The 16,521-nt window shown below is 40.1% G+C and overlaps 3 protein-coding genes across 6 annotated transcripts; all 3 read left to right on the top strand.

Moving 5' to 3' along the window:
* Nucleotides 1-793: 793 nt before the first annotated feature.
* On the top strand, nucleotides 794-6,028 carry LOC141838273 (pyrophosphate-energized vacuolar membrane proton pump-like). Its single transcript, XM_074725705.1, has 8 exons — nucleotides 794-1,111; nucleotides 2,632-3,206; nucleotides 3,388-3,767; nucleotides 3,844-3,930; nucleotides 4,025-4,355; nucleotides 4,991-5,401; nucleotides 5,478-5,537; nucleotides 5,624-6,028. Exons 1-8 carry the CDS (start codon nucleotides 862-864, stop codon nucleotides 5,828-5,830), a joined length of 2,301 nt encoding a protein of 766 aa, XP_074581806.1. The 5' UTR covers nucleotides 794-861; the 3' UTR covers nucleotides 5,831-6,028.
* A 299-nt stretch (nucleotides 6,029-6,327) lies between these two features.
* Nucleotides 6,328-12,867, top strand: LOC141838769 (RAF-like serine/threonine-protein kinase 24). 4 transcript variants are annotated; one of them, XM_074726343.1, is made up of 10 exons: nucleotides 6,328-6,979; nucleotides 7,061-8,935; nucleotides 9,019-9,206; nucleotides 9,301-9,369; nucleotides 9,463-9,615; nucleotides 9,698-9,861; nucleotides 10,435-10,582; nucleotides 11,747-11,869; nucleotides 11,984-12,071; nucleotides 12,270-12,867. In XM_074726343.1, the coding sequence occupies exons 1-10, from the start codon at nucleotides 6,397-6,399 to the stop codon at nucleotides 12,437-12,439; spliced, it is 3,561 nt and encodes a 1,186-aa protein (XP_074582444.1). In that variant the 5' UTR covers nucleotides 6,328-6,396; the 3' UTR covers nucleotides 12,440-12,867. The 4 variants fall into 4 exon arrangements, with proteins under 4 accessions (XP_074582444.1, XP_074582440.1, XP_074582439.1 ...); XM_074726339.1 differs by having other exon boundaries at nucleotides 7,046-8,935; XM_074726338.1 differs by having other exon boundaries at nucleotides 6,328-8,935.
* Nucleotides 12,868-13,638: 771 nt separating this feature from the next.
* Nucleotides 13,639-15,250, top strand: LOC141836986 (two-component response regulator ORR24-like). The gene is made up of 5 exons (XM_074724475.1): nucleotides 13,639-13,747; nucleotides 13,836-13,988; nucleotides 14,066-14,407; nucleotides 14,481-14,557; nucleotides 14,627-15,250. The coding sequence occupies exons 1-5, from the start codon at nucleotides 13,639-13,641 to the stop codon at nucleotides 15,248-15,250; spliced, it is 1,305 nt and encodes a 434-aa protein (XP_074580576.1).
* The last annotated feature ends 1,271 nt before the right edge of the window (nucleotides 15,251-16,521 follow it).

The raw sequence follows: 16,521 nt of genomic DNA, 5'->3' as shown, positions 1-16,521 counted from the left end.
TGATGTCATGTTCATTGATTTTATTAAGTTCAAAAATCTCTTTTAATAAAGTGAGAGAAACGTGTGGAAGAACAAGTGATGAATTCTTCCAACTCTATAAACATATAAATTAAAAATTAACAAGTGTTCATGGAAACATGTGGAACTTGTTCTGGTCCTTGAAGGGGTAGAACACCAATTCAAGTTGTTCACATTATTGTCCTCCAATGACTGTGGCAAGTAATATAGAACGAGTTTGGTTGGACAAGTTTTCATATTCTCATAAAAAAATATATCAAAAATTGACTTTTAACTGATATGTAAACTTTTTTATTTCAACAAAAAAGTTTTTTTTAATATTTAAAACATATATATTTTTATTTTAATTGTGTTTAATTCAAAATCACTACTGCGCTCCACCGTCCTCCCTTGGCGCGTGATGCGGGCTCCATTTGGTTTTTTTTTCTTTTTTCTTAAAATATAATAATTATTATTGAGGAATAATTAGCTATCTCTAACTGAGGCCAATTCTGATTTGGCCCAGATCCAGCGAAGGCTTCTTTACCCATTCAGTCGAGGTGACACTGCGTGGGCCCCACTATGTAGCCTGTGTGTTGGCAGGTAATTGTTAGGGTGTCGGTGAATGGGAGATAAGTAATATGCGTTTCATATGTCCCGCGAGATCCCTTAGATTAACGTGATCCGAAAATGGTAGCGTCTGTGTCCCCACACTTGCTTCAACGAAAGCCTTCTGTCTATCCTTGGCTTCGTATATAAATACGGCAAACCCCGGTACTCTTGGAGTCGTCCGGGGAGTGGGAACTCCGAATCCCTCGAAGCCATTGCCTTCGCGAGCATATTGCGGTGACGACGGATCCGGGGATGGGGGCGACGATTCTTTCCGATCTCACCACCGAGGCTCTGATCCCGGCGACGGCCGTCGTCGGGATCGCTTTCGCGCTGGTGCAGTGGGTCCTTGTCTCGAGGGTGAGCCTCTCGCCGGAGAAGGAGGCCAACGGGGCGGGAAACGGTAAGAACGACTACTCCGAGTACTTGGTCGACGAGGAGGAAGGGCTTAACGATCACAACGTGGTCGTCAAGTGCGCCGAGATCCAGAGCGCCATTTCAGAAGGTAAGTGACGTGATTAGATCTGGTTATTTTGTTTTTTTTTTTCAGTCAGATCTGCAGTGTTCAGTGCTTGAAATTTGAATTCGCTGAGTTTTAGATCAGTGGATCTGCCTTTTACTCTCTAGATTTTTGTTATTTTGAAGCCAATAATTCTATGAACAGGAGGTCCTTTCAGCTTTCTTTGTCAATCTATTTCAAATTTGTCTTGGTATACTTCTTCTTATGTTGGTTCTTGTGGCTTTTGCCTTGTATCCTCGATTAAGATTCATGGCTTTGTTTAGAACTGCGCTAACTGTTTTCTCGTTATTTTGTTTTCGAATTTGCGCTGGCACTTTTTTTATTGCAGCAAAGGTTTTAACCTCATAGTATTATTTTATTAGGAAAATATCGATCTTTTTTCCCCTTCGAATTTTCCTGTTCTTATTATTTATAGACGACGCTCTTGTGAGCTATTATCCTCTCAGATCAAGCCTGATTTACAGTGAGCATAGCAGAGCTAACTACCGGTGTAAATTAGAGGATCTTCCTTCTTCTTCTTCTTCTCCTTTTTTTAATCCAGGTGTCCAGGCTAATCCACGGTCTTCCCCTGCTACTTTGCCACTCGTGGGGGGCAAATTAGAGGATCTTCCTAGTTCTGTGAGCAAGCGGATGGAGTAGTACACTTTCATCATTTTCCAGTACTGCTTGGCCTAATTATTTGAGATCGGTTACGTGAAAACCGTCAACAACAACTACAGTCCTGGTCTGGAGGGAAAATAAAGATTGGTGGTTGCATTAGGCGTAGGGAGACGGCATTAAAGTTGTCTAGACCTGCAAATGTGAATTAATTTCTACTTTTCAAAAGTAGTATATATGGTTTAGAATTTTATATTCTAGTTGCTTCAGATCTTGCTTGACATAGGCCAAGAACCTCAACATTAATTGACTTAAAACCAACAGTTTTACCCCGGTTTTAGTTATGTGCTTAAATTCCACCAAATTGCTAGCGTTTTATTTAGTTTGGCAGTAAACATACCAGATTTGATGTTCCAGCCAAATCAATCTATAACTTAAGTTTTAGACTTGCAGTGTAGTTTGGCCAATTAAAATTTTAGGAGTGGGAATTCCTTATGTCCTAACCGAGTATTTAGCATTCATTAGAGAGTTGCCTTTTGCCTTCCATATAGTCTGAAGTATCTTTTAGCACATGTTCCATTTCCTTTTTTTATTTTTATTTTCATGGATTGATGAACCTTTTATATCTCTCATTGTTAGTACTATTCAAACTTTATATGGCATGATATTAAATTTAATGACTTCATTGCTAAATATATAATTTTGGGACAATCAATTTGTGAATAAGGAGAAAAGAGCTCATGTAAATTAGGTGCCGAAGATTCTCTGGATCCAGTACTTATTTAACTTTGATCCTATACACATTTTCTAAACAAGATTATTACTAATCTTAAGTTTTTTATTCTGGCAATCTTATTGGCATGAATAAGTTTATGACATCTGACATGAGCTTTCTTCCTTTGAAACAGGAGCCACTTCTTTCCTTGTTACTGAATATCAGTATGTTGGAATCTTCATGGCTATTTTTGCAATACTAATCTTCCTCTTCCTTGGCTCTGTTGAGGGCTTTAGCACAAAGAGCCAACCCTGCACTTACAGCAAGGACGAGACTTGCAAGCCTGCCCTTGCAAATGCCATCTTTAGCACATTGGCTTTCTTGCTTGGAGGTATCACCTCTGTGGTATCTGGATTCCTTGGTATGAAGATTGCTACGTATGCCAATGCCAGGACAACTCTAGAAGCTAGAAAGGGTGTAGGAAAGGCTTTCATCACTGCATTTCGGTCAGGCGCTGTGATGGGCTTTTTGCTCGCAGCTAATGGGCTTCTGGTCCTCTTTATTTCCATCAACTTATTCAAATTGTATTACGGTGATGACTGGGAAGGACTTTTTGAGGCTATTACTGGTTATGGCCTTGGTGGGTCTTCCATGGCTCTCTTTGGCAGGGTTGGTGGTGGTATCTATACCAAAGCTGCTGATGTTGGGGCTGATCTGGTTGGAAAAGTTGAAAGGAACATTCCTGAGGATGACCCAAGGAACCCTGCTGTAAGAATCTCTTTTTCAACATGTATTTCCTTTTTCAGTTGAACTTAGATATCCTAATGTTTCTTTTAATCATGTCCTTATTCATCCAGGCAAGTATCAGATATAGTTCTCGTCAAAATGATCATAACTTATTTGAATTTTTATAATGTTATTCTAGCAAATGCTTCATTCTTGTTTGCAGGTTATTGCTGACAATGTTGGTGATAATGTTGGGGATATTGCTGGAATGGGATCTGATCTCTTTGGCTCTTATGCTGAGTCCTCATGTGCTGCTCTTGTCGTTGCTTCAATATCTTCCTTTGGAATTAATCATGATTTGACAGCAATGTTATACCCCTTACTTATTAGTTCCATGGGTATCATTGTTTGTCTGATTACCACCCTTTTTGCTACTGACTTCTTCGAGATTAAAGCAGTGAAGGAGATTGAACCTTCATTAAAGAGACAGCTTATCATCTCCACTATTCTCATGACTGGCGGAATTGCAATTGTCACTTGGGTAGCACTCCCATCTACTTTTACAATCTTCAATTTTGGTGTCCAGAAGACTGTCAAGAACTGGTAACTTATTCCACTTTATCTTTGCTCTTTTTGATAAAATTGTGAAGTTAGCTTATTGTTTGAAATGCACTGGTAGGGAGCTCTTCTTCTGTGTAGCAATTGGCTTATGGGCTGGTCTGGTGATAGGGTTTGTCACAGAGTACTACACAAGCAATGCTTACAGGTATCGATTGAATCAAGCTTTATTTTGTCACTGGCTCTCAGTTGGTTGGCTTTCAGCATCTCTTTACTTCGTTTTCATTGACCTCTTCTTTCAGCCCTGTGCAAGATGTTGCTGATTCCTGTAGAACTGGAGCTGCTACAAATGTTATCTTCGGTCTTGCTTTGGGATACAAATCTGTCATCATTCCGATATTTGCAATAGCTGTCAGCATTTTTGTTAGTTTCAGTTTTGCTGCAATGTATGGCATTGCAGTCGCCGCTCTTGGAATGCTGAGCACCATTGCAACCGGTCTTGCCATCGATGCCTATGGGCCTATCAGTGACAATGCTGGAGGAATTGCAGAGATGGCAGGAATGAGCCACAGGATCCGTGAGAGAACAGATGCTCTTGATGCTGCAGGCAACACAACTGCTGCTATCGGAAAGGTAAAATCGATTGAAAGTTGTGCGTTCATTCTCTATCTGTGATGATTCTACTTTCTAATTTTTGGGTCAATCTTTCTCTTTTCCTCCACGCTAGAATACTCGTGTGACTGTGATCTTTTCATCTTTGGATGTTACCACAATCTTTGTGTTAATAGTTGACCTTTATGCCAACAATTAACCAACCCCTTACACAATTTTAATTTTATGCATAATTGTATATATAATATTACCTCTTTAATTATTAGTAATTTACCCCTCCAATTCTTCCGCCACTGCAATAAAATTGTCCCTTGTGCATTCTTCTTCTTTTTTAATGTAGTATGTTTGATTCATGTTTAGGGCTATTCTGTTCTCAAAAAATCCCAATGAATGAGTTATCCATGTATTTTGTTAAAAAATGAACCTTGAATACTTCTTAATGCTCCTACTCTTTACATCATTCCCAAGAATACTCATTGTTAGATGTTAGAATTGTTATTCTATGAATTCTTATTGTATTTCTTCTTTATTTCATTCCCTAACTAATTATTCTGTTCCTGATAATTCCATTCTGTGAACCGAATGGAGGATTATTCTGTTCATTCTTAGCATACGGTGAAAAGTTATCAATCTATTTGTTGTGTGCTTTCTTCTAGGGTTTTGCCATCGGTTCAGCTGCCTTGGTGTCCCTTGCACTTTTTGGCGCCTTCGTGAGCCGTGCAGCAATCTCGACCGTGGATGTTCTGACACCCAAAGTTTTCATTGGGCTTCTTGTGGGCGCTATGCTCCCCTACTGGTTCTCAGCCATGACCATGAAGAGTGTTGGCAGTGCAGCTCTCAAAATGGTCGAAGAAGTTCGACGTCAGTTCAACACCATCCCTGGACTCATGGAGGGAACTGCTAAACCAGACTATACAAACTGTGTCAAGATATCAACAGATGCCTCCATCAAGGAAATGATCCCTCCTGGTGCTCTGGTCATGCTGACTCCTCTCGTCGTCGGGACTCTTTTCGGAGTCGAAACACTTTCTGGAGTTCTTGCAGGCTCACTTGTTTCTGGTGTCCAGGTTCATAGATCTCTCTCTCATTTCCATCGAATTTGATCGTCGCATTGAATCTGAATTCATAACAAACCTTGCACAGATTGCCATCTCTGCATCAAACACTGGTGGTGCATGGGACAATGCAAAGAAGTACATTGAGGTAAACGATCTTCACAAACACTCCCCTATTCTTATCCTGGCTTGCAAACTATTCAACCAGTAATTCTTGCTTCATGAACTGACTAGGCCGGAGCTTCAGAGCACGCCCGGTCCCTCGGTCCGAAGGGGTCCGACCCCCACAAGGCTGCAGTGATCGGCGACACCATCGGCGATCCGCTCAAGGACACATCTGGTCCTTCCCTCAACATCCTCATCAAGCTCATGGCGGTGGAATCGCTTGTGTTTGCTCCATTCTTTGCCACTCATGGTGGTATCCTCTTCAAGTTGTTTTAGGATCTTAACTTAGCATGTTGTACGGTACCCCCATTCTTTTCAACCTGTTCTCGTGCTGTGTCTTACTTTATTTGTAGTTCTCACTGCTATTTGGACCAGAGCCGTCCATCAGATTTTCCCTTAGCTAAAGTTATGTTAAGATAATTGAACACGTTTCGTTGTTCAGATATGTGAAATTGGCATAAAATTCACGGATTATTTCTCATAATTGTACGAATATACGAATTGAAACGCAATTAGTGCTTTATAAAAACTATTTTTCAAGTCTAAAACTTCGAGGTAAATTCGAATGTTACGCTAATGTGGACTATCCAAAACTTCGCTTGTTCATTAATTACCTTTGAATTATCGTGAAATATATTATTTATGTTATTTTCCGTCAATTTTACTCTCTATTTTATTACTTCTTTTCGAATTCGTATCGTTACGATTTACGCGTGAATATATATATATAATTTTCGTCGTTGGTGTGTCAAATCCCTACTTTCGGCCTCGTCCACTTCCCCGATCTCGTCGGCTTTCTCCTCGATCACTCCCCAAAACCCTAGCTTTGGATTCTCCGTTGTATGGCTTGCGATCGGAGGGATCCCTTCCCTTCGGGCCCCTCTGACGCCGGTTCCGCCGTCGACCACGCCTCTACCTCCGGCGATCGCAGGGTCAAGCTTCGCTACAGCTATGGCGGCAAGATTCTGCCTCGCCTCAGCGACGGAGCCCTCCGCTACGTCGGCGGGGAGACCCGCATCCTCACCGTCAAGCGCGACGCGTCGCTGCCTGAGATCTTACGCAAGATGGCGGAGGCCTACGGCGGGCCGGTCGTGCTCCGGTACCAGCTCCCCGACGAGGATCTTGACGCTCTCATCTCCGTGTCCACCTCGGAGGACCTGGAGAACATGATGGAGGAGTACGATAAGCTCGCAGCGGAGAATCCCAACGCCAAGCTTCGAGTCTTTCTCTTCTCGCCATCTGATGTGTCCGGCAGTGGTTTCGATCCACTTGCCCCGTATCATGATTTGCAGGACACCGGCGCGAGGTATCTCGAAGCTGTCAATGGATTGGATTCGAGCATCAGGAGAAGGGATAGCGTGGCGAGTTTCCCCTCCACCCAGAATTCGGATGTAGTGACGGCCGTCGAGGCACTTGTCAATGAAGGTATATCGCCTGTTCATTCCCCTACTGGTACATCTGCTCGATGTGCATCGAAACCAATTTTTGCAGGGCAAGACGTTCCAGATCTGATACCGACTACAAATTACAATGATCAAATCCAAATTTTGAGTTCAACTCAGTCTGAATTGCCTCCTTCAGTGCCAAATCAAACCAAATTCTTGAATCCAGTACAGGTTGAATTTCCAGCAGCCATACCAATTGTTCCCCAGCCCTACATAGAGCAACAACATGATCACCCCCGACCATTTGTAGGAGGGGAATTTCCTTCACAAATCAATGTTGCGGTGGCCCCAGATGCTTATATGCCACCTAATAGCACAACTGCTCAGGTTGATAATGGGATGACAAGAGTGGATTTCCAGGCAGACCTTAATGCTGGAAAGATTATGAGGATTCCTGGTGATGCAAAGTTGCAGCCTTTATCAAAGCTACCTCCACTGCCTCCTCCTCACTTTTTCTCACCAAATGTGGAACGGCGCCCAGTGCCAGCATCATCTCAAGGGCCGACTGCTAAATTTGAGGACTGTAGTTTATGTCAGAAGGCCTTGCCGCATGCCCATTCTGATACCCAGATAAATGAGCAAGGTAACGGCCACAAACATGGCATTTCGGAAGCAAATACATTATTACAGAGTCACCACGCTGAAGATTTAACCAAACGAGTACCACTTCAAACAGCAGACAGTGGTGTGGATATGCAAGATAAGAATTTGTCTACCGCAGCTCCTAGGAACCATGAGTTGTCTGAGACAGCTCCTGCTACTTCCCAAATTAATGTGAAGCCATCTGTAAATTCAGCCTATCTGGACCATGCTAAGACTCCTCTACCACCAGTTTTTGTGGGTCTACCTGGTTCTTCACAACTATCTTACGGAACTGAAAGCAATCCTGAAAAATCTCACAAAGAAAACTTGGTGCAAAAGCAGCAACAATTGCCTGTAAATTGTGACCATTCTAATATCATACCAATACCAGCTTCATTAGCCACACCATACAACCCTCATGGAGCATTCCTCATTCCTCAATCTCATGAAGAAGATTCCTCCCAACAACAGATGCAATTGGCACAAAATATTGGATTTCATAATTATCCATTTAATCCAGGTTTTATCCATAAATCTTTTGTTGCTAATGCTAATTTACTGGTACATCCAGATGCCCGGGCCTTGTATAGCCATGGCTGGCCTATGGATGGAATGATGCAACCTCTTAGCATGAATCCTCCTGGGGCTCCAGGCTTCAGTGGTTACCCAAGGCCAGCATCTGTCTTTGCTGATATTGACATCACCAAGGATGTAAACTCTGGACAGACACCATTGGTTATGATGAATAGTCATAACGCCGGGCTTCTGGATATATCAATTAGTAATCCCCTAATTGCATCTGGAATTGTTCCAGAAGGAAATTCTAGTTTGCCATCTAGTCAGTTGCCAGCTGTGTCGAGGGATGTTTCTTATCTACAGAGTGTTCAACTTTCCAACACCATTCAGACTCCACACGTCATAAGGAACCGTGAGCTATACTCATATCATCATGAAACAGGAGCTGGACCGAGAGGGATGTTCGATTATGCAGATCCTGTCCATGACAAAGATACCAGCAATAAGAATCATATTGACAAAAAAGATGAGATTCCCAGTGTCTGTCCAGCAGACGTATTAAAAAACAGCAACACTTTGCTTCACCACAATACGGACCAAATGCAGCAAGTTGTTTCCTCAGATCAACTTGTGAGCAACATGGATCCTCAGAAACTATTGGAGAGTAAAATCCTCCCTTCAAGACCAAGCAATGTTTCTACAGCCACAAAAGAGTTGTCCAACAGGAATTATCCTGTAAATAGCATAAGGTCTGAGCTAACTATTCCTGTAGCTGTTTCTGTTCAGATGCCAAGTTCTTTAAATATGGATGCACCTACAGAGCCACATCCATTAAAAGGTTTTACGCCTTCTGCTTTATGAATATTTATTGGTTTTGTTTTAAGTTAACTACATTCATAATCTGTTTTGTTAAATATTTAGGAGATGCCCAGATTAAAGAAGATATCCTGAATACTGAAGGGAGAACATCAGCGTCAGCACTTACACCACAATCATCTGAACTTCCAGTTCCTGTTTTTGATTCTCGTGAAACAAAAGAGACATCTCACAGTTCTTTCAGAGAAAGTGCAATTGTCGAGGACAAAATATCAACAGATGAAAAGAAAGAGGTGATAACCATGCCCTTTTTCTTTTTTTTTTTTTTTTTTGTGTGTGTGTGTGTATTTGTGCTGTTACCATGTGCTTAAAATCATTGTGATGCAGACTAAGACAAAACAATTAGAGAAAGCTAAGAATGTTTTTCCTAATATAGATGAGATTGGAAACCTCCAGGTTAGAAGATAGAGTTAGATATTTTTCACTACTTAATCTTATGTTCATTATACAATATGGAAATAACAGACTGACATCTGTTGTCACTTAAAGGTAATACAAAATAGTGATTTGGAGGAGTTGATAGAACTTGGGTCTGGGTCTTTTGGGACTGTATATCATGGCAAGTGGAGAGGCACAGATGTGGCAATCAAGAGAATCAATGACAGGGTTTTTTCTGGGAATTCGTCAGAGCAGGATCGTGCAGTATGTTTCCAATTAGTAAATTGCTTCATATGCTTCTTTTCATGTAGATTTTGTGCTTACATGTGTTTATGAATTAACTCAGAGGGCGGATTTTTATAATGAGGCCTGTAAGCTTGGTAGCTTGCACCATCCGAATGTTGTGGCATTTTATGGTATTGTTCTTGATGGCCCTGGGGGATCTATTGCCACAGTAACAGAGTTTATGGTTAATGGTTCACTTCGGCGTGCTTTGCAGAAGAATGAGAAGTAATCTGCTATCTTTTTATTATACTATTATGCTATGTGTCAATAATTTATGTATGGTTGACAATCTGATCTTGTCAGCTGGTTGAATCTAGAATTCCTAGTTGAAACATCAGCTGGCGCATTTTAAATTAAGTTGCAGCTTTTCATTTACTGCATCGAAGGAACTCAAACCTGCCAATTTTCTGTGAATTGGAAGATCCAACTGGTTCAATTAGAGCAGATTGGTTCAAAATGCACAAACATCTAGGGGCTCCTATTCATCTCTATTTATGTTAGTTATTACTAAATGTTCTATTTTCTTTAGTATTTTAAAGACTATGGGAAATAAAGTAAATCTAAGAGAAGCCAGGATTAAGGATCTTTTACTTCATCAAAGATACAAGTCTTGCATATTTCTATTTCTTTTATTTGGTAACAGTGAGTTTAGTTTCTATTGTTGTTTGCTATAGATGAAGTTTAATTTGTTGACCATACCAATCTTGTAAGTGCTGTAACATAACTTATATAGATGATGGTATTTGGCTGGTTATTTAATCTTTGATCGTATTCATGTTAAGCATTCCCTTTGAACAGGATGCTTGATAGGCGTCGACGACTTCTTATCGCAATGGATGTGGCATTTGGCATGGAATACTTGCATAGTAAAAATATTGTACACTTTGATTTGAAAAGTGATAACTTGCTTGTCAACTTGAGGGATCCTCAGCGTCCAATATGCAAGGTAAAGGTTGTATTTAGTTTTCAAAATATTATTTGAGGCTACATTGAAATGCTAAAGTGGAACTTCAAGTCTTCCGAGTAATCTCGTTGACTGAACTAAATTTGCATCTTAAAAATTATTAACTTGGGAAATAATCTAGTTCCTCAAATGTGAACTAACTGTAACCGAGTATGGTTGTGGATTTAGTTTGTGGCCTTTGGTTTATCTTGTGACCAAGGATTGAAAATTTGAATTGTTAAGCTCATCGGCCATGCAATATCACCCAACAGCTAATTTCTTTCCAGAACAAAAAAGAAAAATTCCAAGAGAAGTATTAGGAAATAGAAGGAAAATGCAAGAAAAGAAAAATACAAATTCAGCCTCTACTCTTCTCTTATGGTTGTTTGGTGATGCACTATACAGTTTGATGTCTTGATGTGATACACCATGCTTTGATAAAGGGAACCAAAACTCAGGTTAAAGTGAACTATTTGTTGAGGCAGCTTAAATTAGAAATCTTTCCTGCAACTATTGTTTGACTTAAACTGCTTTTGAAGCATATAGAAGGTCTGTTGAGGAGTTTTACAATCTGTCCTCATTATTCTATAATCTTTTTTCTTGTACTTGTTGGGTATTAGTAAGTTTTGTTTCTTTAGTGAATGAACCAACACTAATTTTATTTAATGTGTTAAGGTTTCATATAAAAATTGACTGAAAAATGTACTTTGGTGTTTGGTGCTACACTACATGGACAAAGCATGGCCCAACATGTGAATGTGTGCTAATGTTGTGCCCATTCGGTTTCTAAAAAACGTTGTGCCCAACATGTGAAGTGAACTTATACATGATATTGGCAGAGATAAATAAAGGAAACAGGTTTCATTAAAACAAATAAAGATGGCCTGTGATTTTACATGGTTCATCTTGGGAAAAAATTTTGAAACATATAAATTTGTGTTACATACTAATTGGTTAGCTTGATGAAACAATAGTAGATAAAGCTTTAAGCACTGTACAAATTATATTGTGATATCTGTGGCAGAGAACAAGAAAAGTAAAGGAAAAAAAATCACAAAGTGCTCTTTTTGGAACTTTCTGCTAGGGCATTGCCTTAACTGCTTGTGTTGCACTGTTTAATTGTTTCCTTTTTAGCATGTCAGCAAGTTACTGAAACACACTGTGCAGGTGGCTGATCTTGGTCTTTCAAAATTAAAATACGAGACACTGATGTCCGGTGGCATGCGAGGCACTCTACCTTGGATGGCACCTGAACTTCTTGGTGGCAAAGATATCAAATATAGCGAAAAGGTGATGATGAGTTGTATCAATCATGCTGTCAAGCCAATCCATTTCAATTTTCTATCCATATTATCTTTAACTGTGCAAGTCTGTCATCAATCAAATTCAATCGTTGTGCCATAGGTTGATGTATTCTCCTTTGGCATAGTGATGTGGGAGCTCATCACTGGGGATGAACCATATCGGGATATGCATTATGGACTTATTATAGGTGATTTTTACATATTGTCAAATGTCTCTTGGATGCTGGCTTACACATGCCATGCCTGTATTAGTGGAGCCAGAGTTGCATCACCTTTTTATTCTTATTTTGTATTATTTTTCTATCATTGACACTGTCATGACAACTGCATCACTAGGATGTTCATATCTTGGTGTATATCTCCTCTCAGTTCTTTGCTCTCAACAGGAGGGATTCTGAACGATACACTACGGCCTCCCGTGCCTGAATCTTGTGATCCCGAATGGAAATCACTGATGGAGCAATGCTGGGGCACAGAACCTTCACAGCGCCCTAGCTTCACTGAGATCGTAAACAGGTTGAGGGCTTTGGCATCTTCTGTTCCTCAGAAAGGATAGGTCATAGAAGCTAGCCTAATGCAGTATCAAACTCACCGGCCAGTGCCATTCCCTGACCTATTTATCATCTTCATGAGTGTGCTTGCCGAGCTCAGCTTGAGATTTTTTTTCTTTGTAATGAAGAGGTCCGTGTCCATAAAATTTGATTTGTCAGAGTGTGTGCAGCTCCGCTTAAAATTTTTTTGTTTGTAATGGAGAGATCGGTGTCTGTAAAATTCCTGTATAGAGTTTTGCATGTTATTGCACTACTGCCTGTCCAGTTTGTTGATTCTTTGAACTAGCCTAGTGGTAAAGGGCCAAACAGCTATACGCTGCCATATTAAAGAAACGAACATGCAGCTGTGGATTCATTCGTTCTTGAACTTTTAATGGAATGCTATTTTGTCAATTCTTCTTACATTGATTAGTTTGAGATGTTGCTTCTTTATTGATTGTTTCCTTCTGGCTATCTTGCAGTATCTATATTGTTATTAAATTCAAAGTATATGATGCGTTTGTGGATAGTGAAAGTGTAATTGACCAGCTTTTTAAAGTAATTTATTTTATTAATCCTGATTTGTTAATTTTGTTTGTGAAGTGAGACTCTCGGTCATGCATCCCTTGATAATCCCTTAATTTTTACATCTTTTAGCTGTTTTATAGATATGAAAGCAGTTCTTCTGGATCATTTACTCTTTTTTTTTTGATAATTCATATGTTTCATTTTTCTTTGATAGGTTCATGCATATTATCATTGTTGTTGTTTTTGTTAGAAACCATTCGAGTCAAGCAATTTCCTATAGTAATAGTAACATAAATTATGAATGAATATACGTTGATAGTTTCTTATTTATATTTCTTTCCAAATGTACAATATATGCTTGATTTTATTTGATAATCTGTTTACAATTTTTTTTTTAAAAAAAATAATAATAAATTATAGAAATATCTATAATTTAGCAAAGAATGTTTATTACAGAAACAAAAACTATCAACATTTTTTGATACAGTGAAAATTTCTTGCCTTTTTCTGAACGTTCAAAGCACCAACAATAACTTCCCTAAAATTAATTCAGCAAAGAATGTTGTTTATTCCAGAAACAAAATCTTGAGATTGATTGCTTTGGCCTACGTTATAAATTATTCTCCCTTCCAATCCACCTCCTCTTCAAGCACTTCCTCTCGTTCTTTCTGTTCTTTCAAAGATTTCTTGTGCTTCCATGGCGACCGCCGATGAGTTCCCCATAGGCATTCGAGTTCTCGCCATCGACAACGATCCCATCTGCCTCAAGTTGCTAGAGAATCTCCTAATCCGATGCCAATACCATGGTGTTTACCTATTTTTAATTTTCTCATTTAAGATATATTTTTTCCGATTAAAAATGATTAATCTTAATCTTCTGCATGGCTTCTCCAGTCGTGGCGACTACTCAGGCGAGCAGCGGCCTGAGGATGTTGAGGGAGAACATCCACGAGTTTGATCTGGTCATCACTGACATCCACATGGCGGACATGGACGGATTCATGCTCCTCGAGATCATAACTCAAGAATTTGGCATTCCAGTCATCAGTAATTATTATTTTTTTAATTTTATTTTTATCTTCTTTCTGATCTTCCTGTTTACGTTCCTCGGCCGGCGATTGCAGTATCGTCGGTAGACGGAGCAAGGCAGACGGTGGCGAAGGCGGTGGTTCATGGAGCTTGTCAGTACTTGCTGAAGCCTGTGCGGATGCAAGAACTGAGGAACGTATGGCAACACGTGCTCAGGAAGAAGCTCGTCGACGGGAAACTGAACGTCGATGACGATCCCCAGGTTTTCGAAGAAAACGTGCTCGTGGATTCCGAAGGCAGCTACGGCGACGAAAACGCCGTCGAAGGAAATTTTCCGGAATTCGGCGATTCGCGCGGCGGCAAGAGGCCCAGGATCAGTTGGACTCTGGAACTGCACCAGAAATTCCTCGCCGCCATCAACGAACTCGGCATCGACAGTAAGCGCGCGCCGCCCCTGCTTCATTTCTTTTTTTCTTTTTTTTTTGGAAGAAATTCACGATTCCGATGCAGAGGCTGTGCCGAAGAAGATACTCGATCTCATGAACGTCGAGAACCTGACGAGGGAGAAAGTCGCCAGCCATTTACAGGCACGCTAGCTCGATCGATCTTTGCACCTTTTGCAGCGTGTTAATTATGACTTCGATCTTCGTCTGCAGAAGTACCGGCAGTACGTGAGGAGACTCAAGGCGCCGACGAACCGTTCTACCGCGAATCCCGGCTTGTCGTTCGGGAATCTATCGCAGATGAAGAACGACTCGCTGGATGTTTTCAGGCGCTACCATGCAGTGGGACGGATGCGGATACTCCCGCCGATCGCCAGAGTTCATATGCTCTCCGGCGAAGCTGCGCTCGGCCACAGGCCGGGCCGTTTTGGGAGCTACCAGAGCTTCGGATTCGCAAGGAATAATTTCTGCCGCCCAAATTCGCTCCGCGGATCAGTGCCGACGGCGCCGCTCGATCAGCTGGGGGAGCTACAGCAGCAAGCGAGTGGTTTGCTCGGTGGCAGCTCTGTTCCTGATGGTCTCAGTTGGTTGCAGGGGAATAAGCCACAGCAAATGGCAGACGGAGAAGATTCGTTCGACTTTGAAATCGATTTCCCTGAGCTCGATTGTTGCTTGACTGAGGAAGCATGGCAAAATATTAATGGCGGCCCAGCAAGCGAGCATCTGGCCGGCGCGCTGCCTGGATGCCAAGCGGCCATGAACATGGATGAGACTGCAGCTCGGAGTTGTGAAAATGGAGACGGTGAGGCCAAAGGCCCTCCTCCTTCTCCTGTATGATCCCTTGGTTGGTTCTTTCCTTTTGTGTTTGTTTTGGGCATGTACTGTACTGGATTCCTTCAATTGACATGATTAGACTATGCCTTACATGAGCATCAAGATTCTTACCGTTTCTAATCCGTCCTGGGGGCACAGTACCATGGTAGGATATAGTTGTCACTTAGACATCTGCATGTTCTAAATTCACAGCTACAACTTATTTGTAAAAATTTTACTTCAAATAAGGAGCGCAATCAAAGGATGCTGTCGTCTGGGCTGGCAGTTGCGTGCACTTCCCGATTTACCTGATGGTCAGTGGAAAATTTCTGTTGGACCGAACCGATCACCTTCAAAAATAATCAATAAGACTAACTGAGATTTATCATTTTTTTACCTTTTCTAATCCATTATACTATAGAAAAGTAAATCACAATAATAAATTATAAATGAGTGCGAATTCTATTAGAAAATTAATCTGGAATATTATTCATTAAATTTAAAATAAAAAACTCAGATGCATCCAAACTAAGATAATGTGCTTGATCTAAACGGTTAATTTTAAAATAGATGAATCAGATAAATTCAAGTGAAAAGATATTATATTCCTTTATAACAAGATACATTATATTATTTGAGAAGAAATGCGATCTGGATCATCTATTTTAAATTGAATGGATGAGATTTAATTGAACAAAGAGGTTCTTCTATCCATTCACAAAGTATAAATAATAAGATCCTTCACAATTTTTTATTTTATTATTCATTTTAAAATAGAGCAAGTATTGTATTTCATATTTACATTTGGAGAGTTTGAAAAGTTTCTTTGGTTCGAAAGTCTTGCGATTTGTAGTACTATTATTGTAAAATAAAATCGGTATATTTTGGAAGACGATTGTCATAACCTGTGAACACCGTGTGAGACAAATTCATCTTAAAGAGATAGAATCCAACTCAAATCTCAATTTTGCTTAAGTGATATTATATCATCGTTTTGTGCTCAGATTGTGCTCCAACTCTAGTCTCGACATGGTTAGACTATGCATTCCATAAACATGAAGATTAACGTATTATCTTGCGGTTTCTAATCTATTAATCTATAGGGAAGTAAATCATGATAATAAATTATAAATGAGTGTGAATTTAAAATGATGAAACTATAGGAATGATATCGAAAAAGAAGTTTAAAAAGTATTGAAATAAAATTATATTCTCGGATTACGGTGTGATGGTAAAAAAGATGAACTTTTTATAAACTTTTTAAATAGAAAGTTTAAAAAATTAATGACATTAGT

The sequence above is a fragment of the Curcuma longa genome, chromosome 11 (assembly GCF_044706935.1).
Source record: "Curcuma longa cultivar G26 ecotype Majalengka, Jawa Barat chromosome 11, ITB_CL_G26_1.1, whole genome shotgun sequence".
In the NCBI taxonomy this organism is placed as follows: Eukaryota; Viridiplantae; Streptophyta; class Magnoliopsida; order Zingiberales; family Zingiberaceae; genus Curcuma; species Curcuma longa.
The sequence above is the reverse complement of the archived record's forward strand: the minus strand, read 5'-3'. Positions and strand labels throughout refer to the sequence as shown.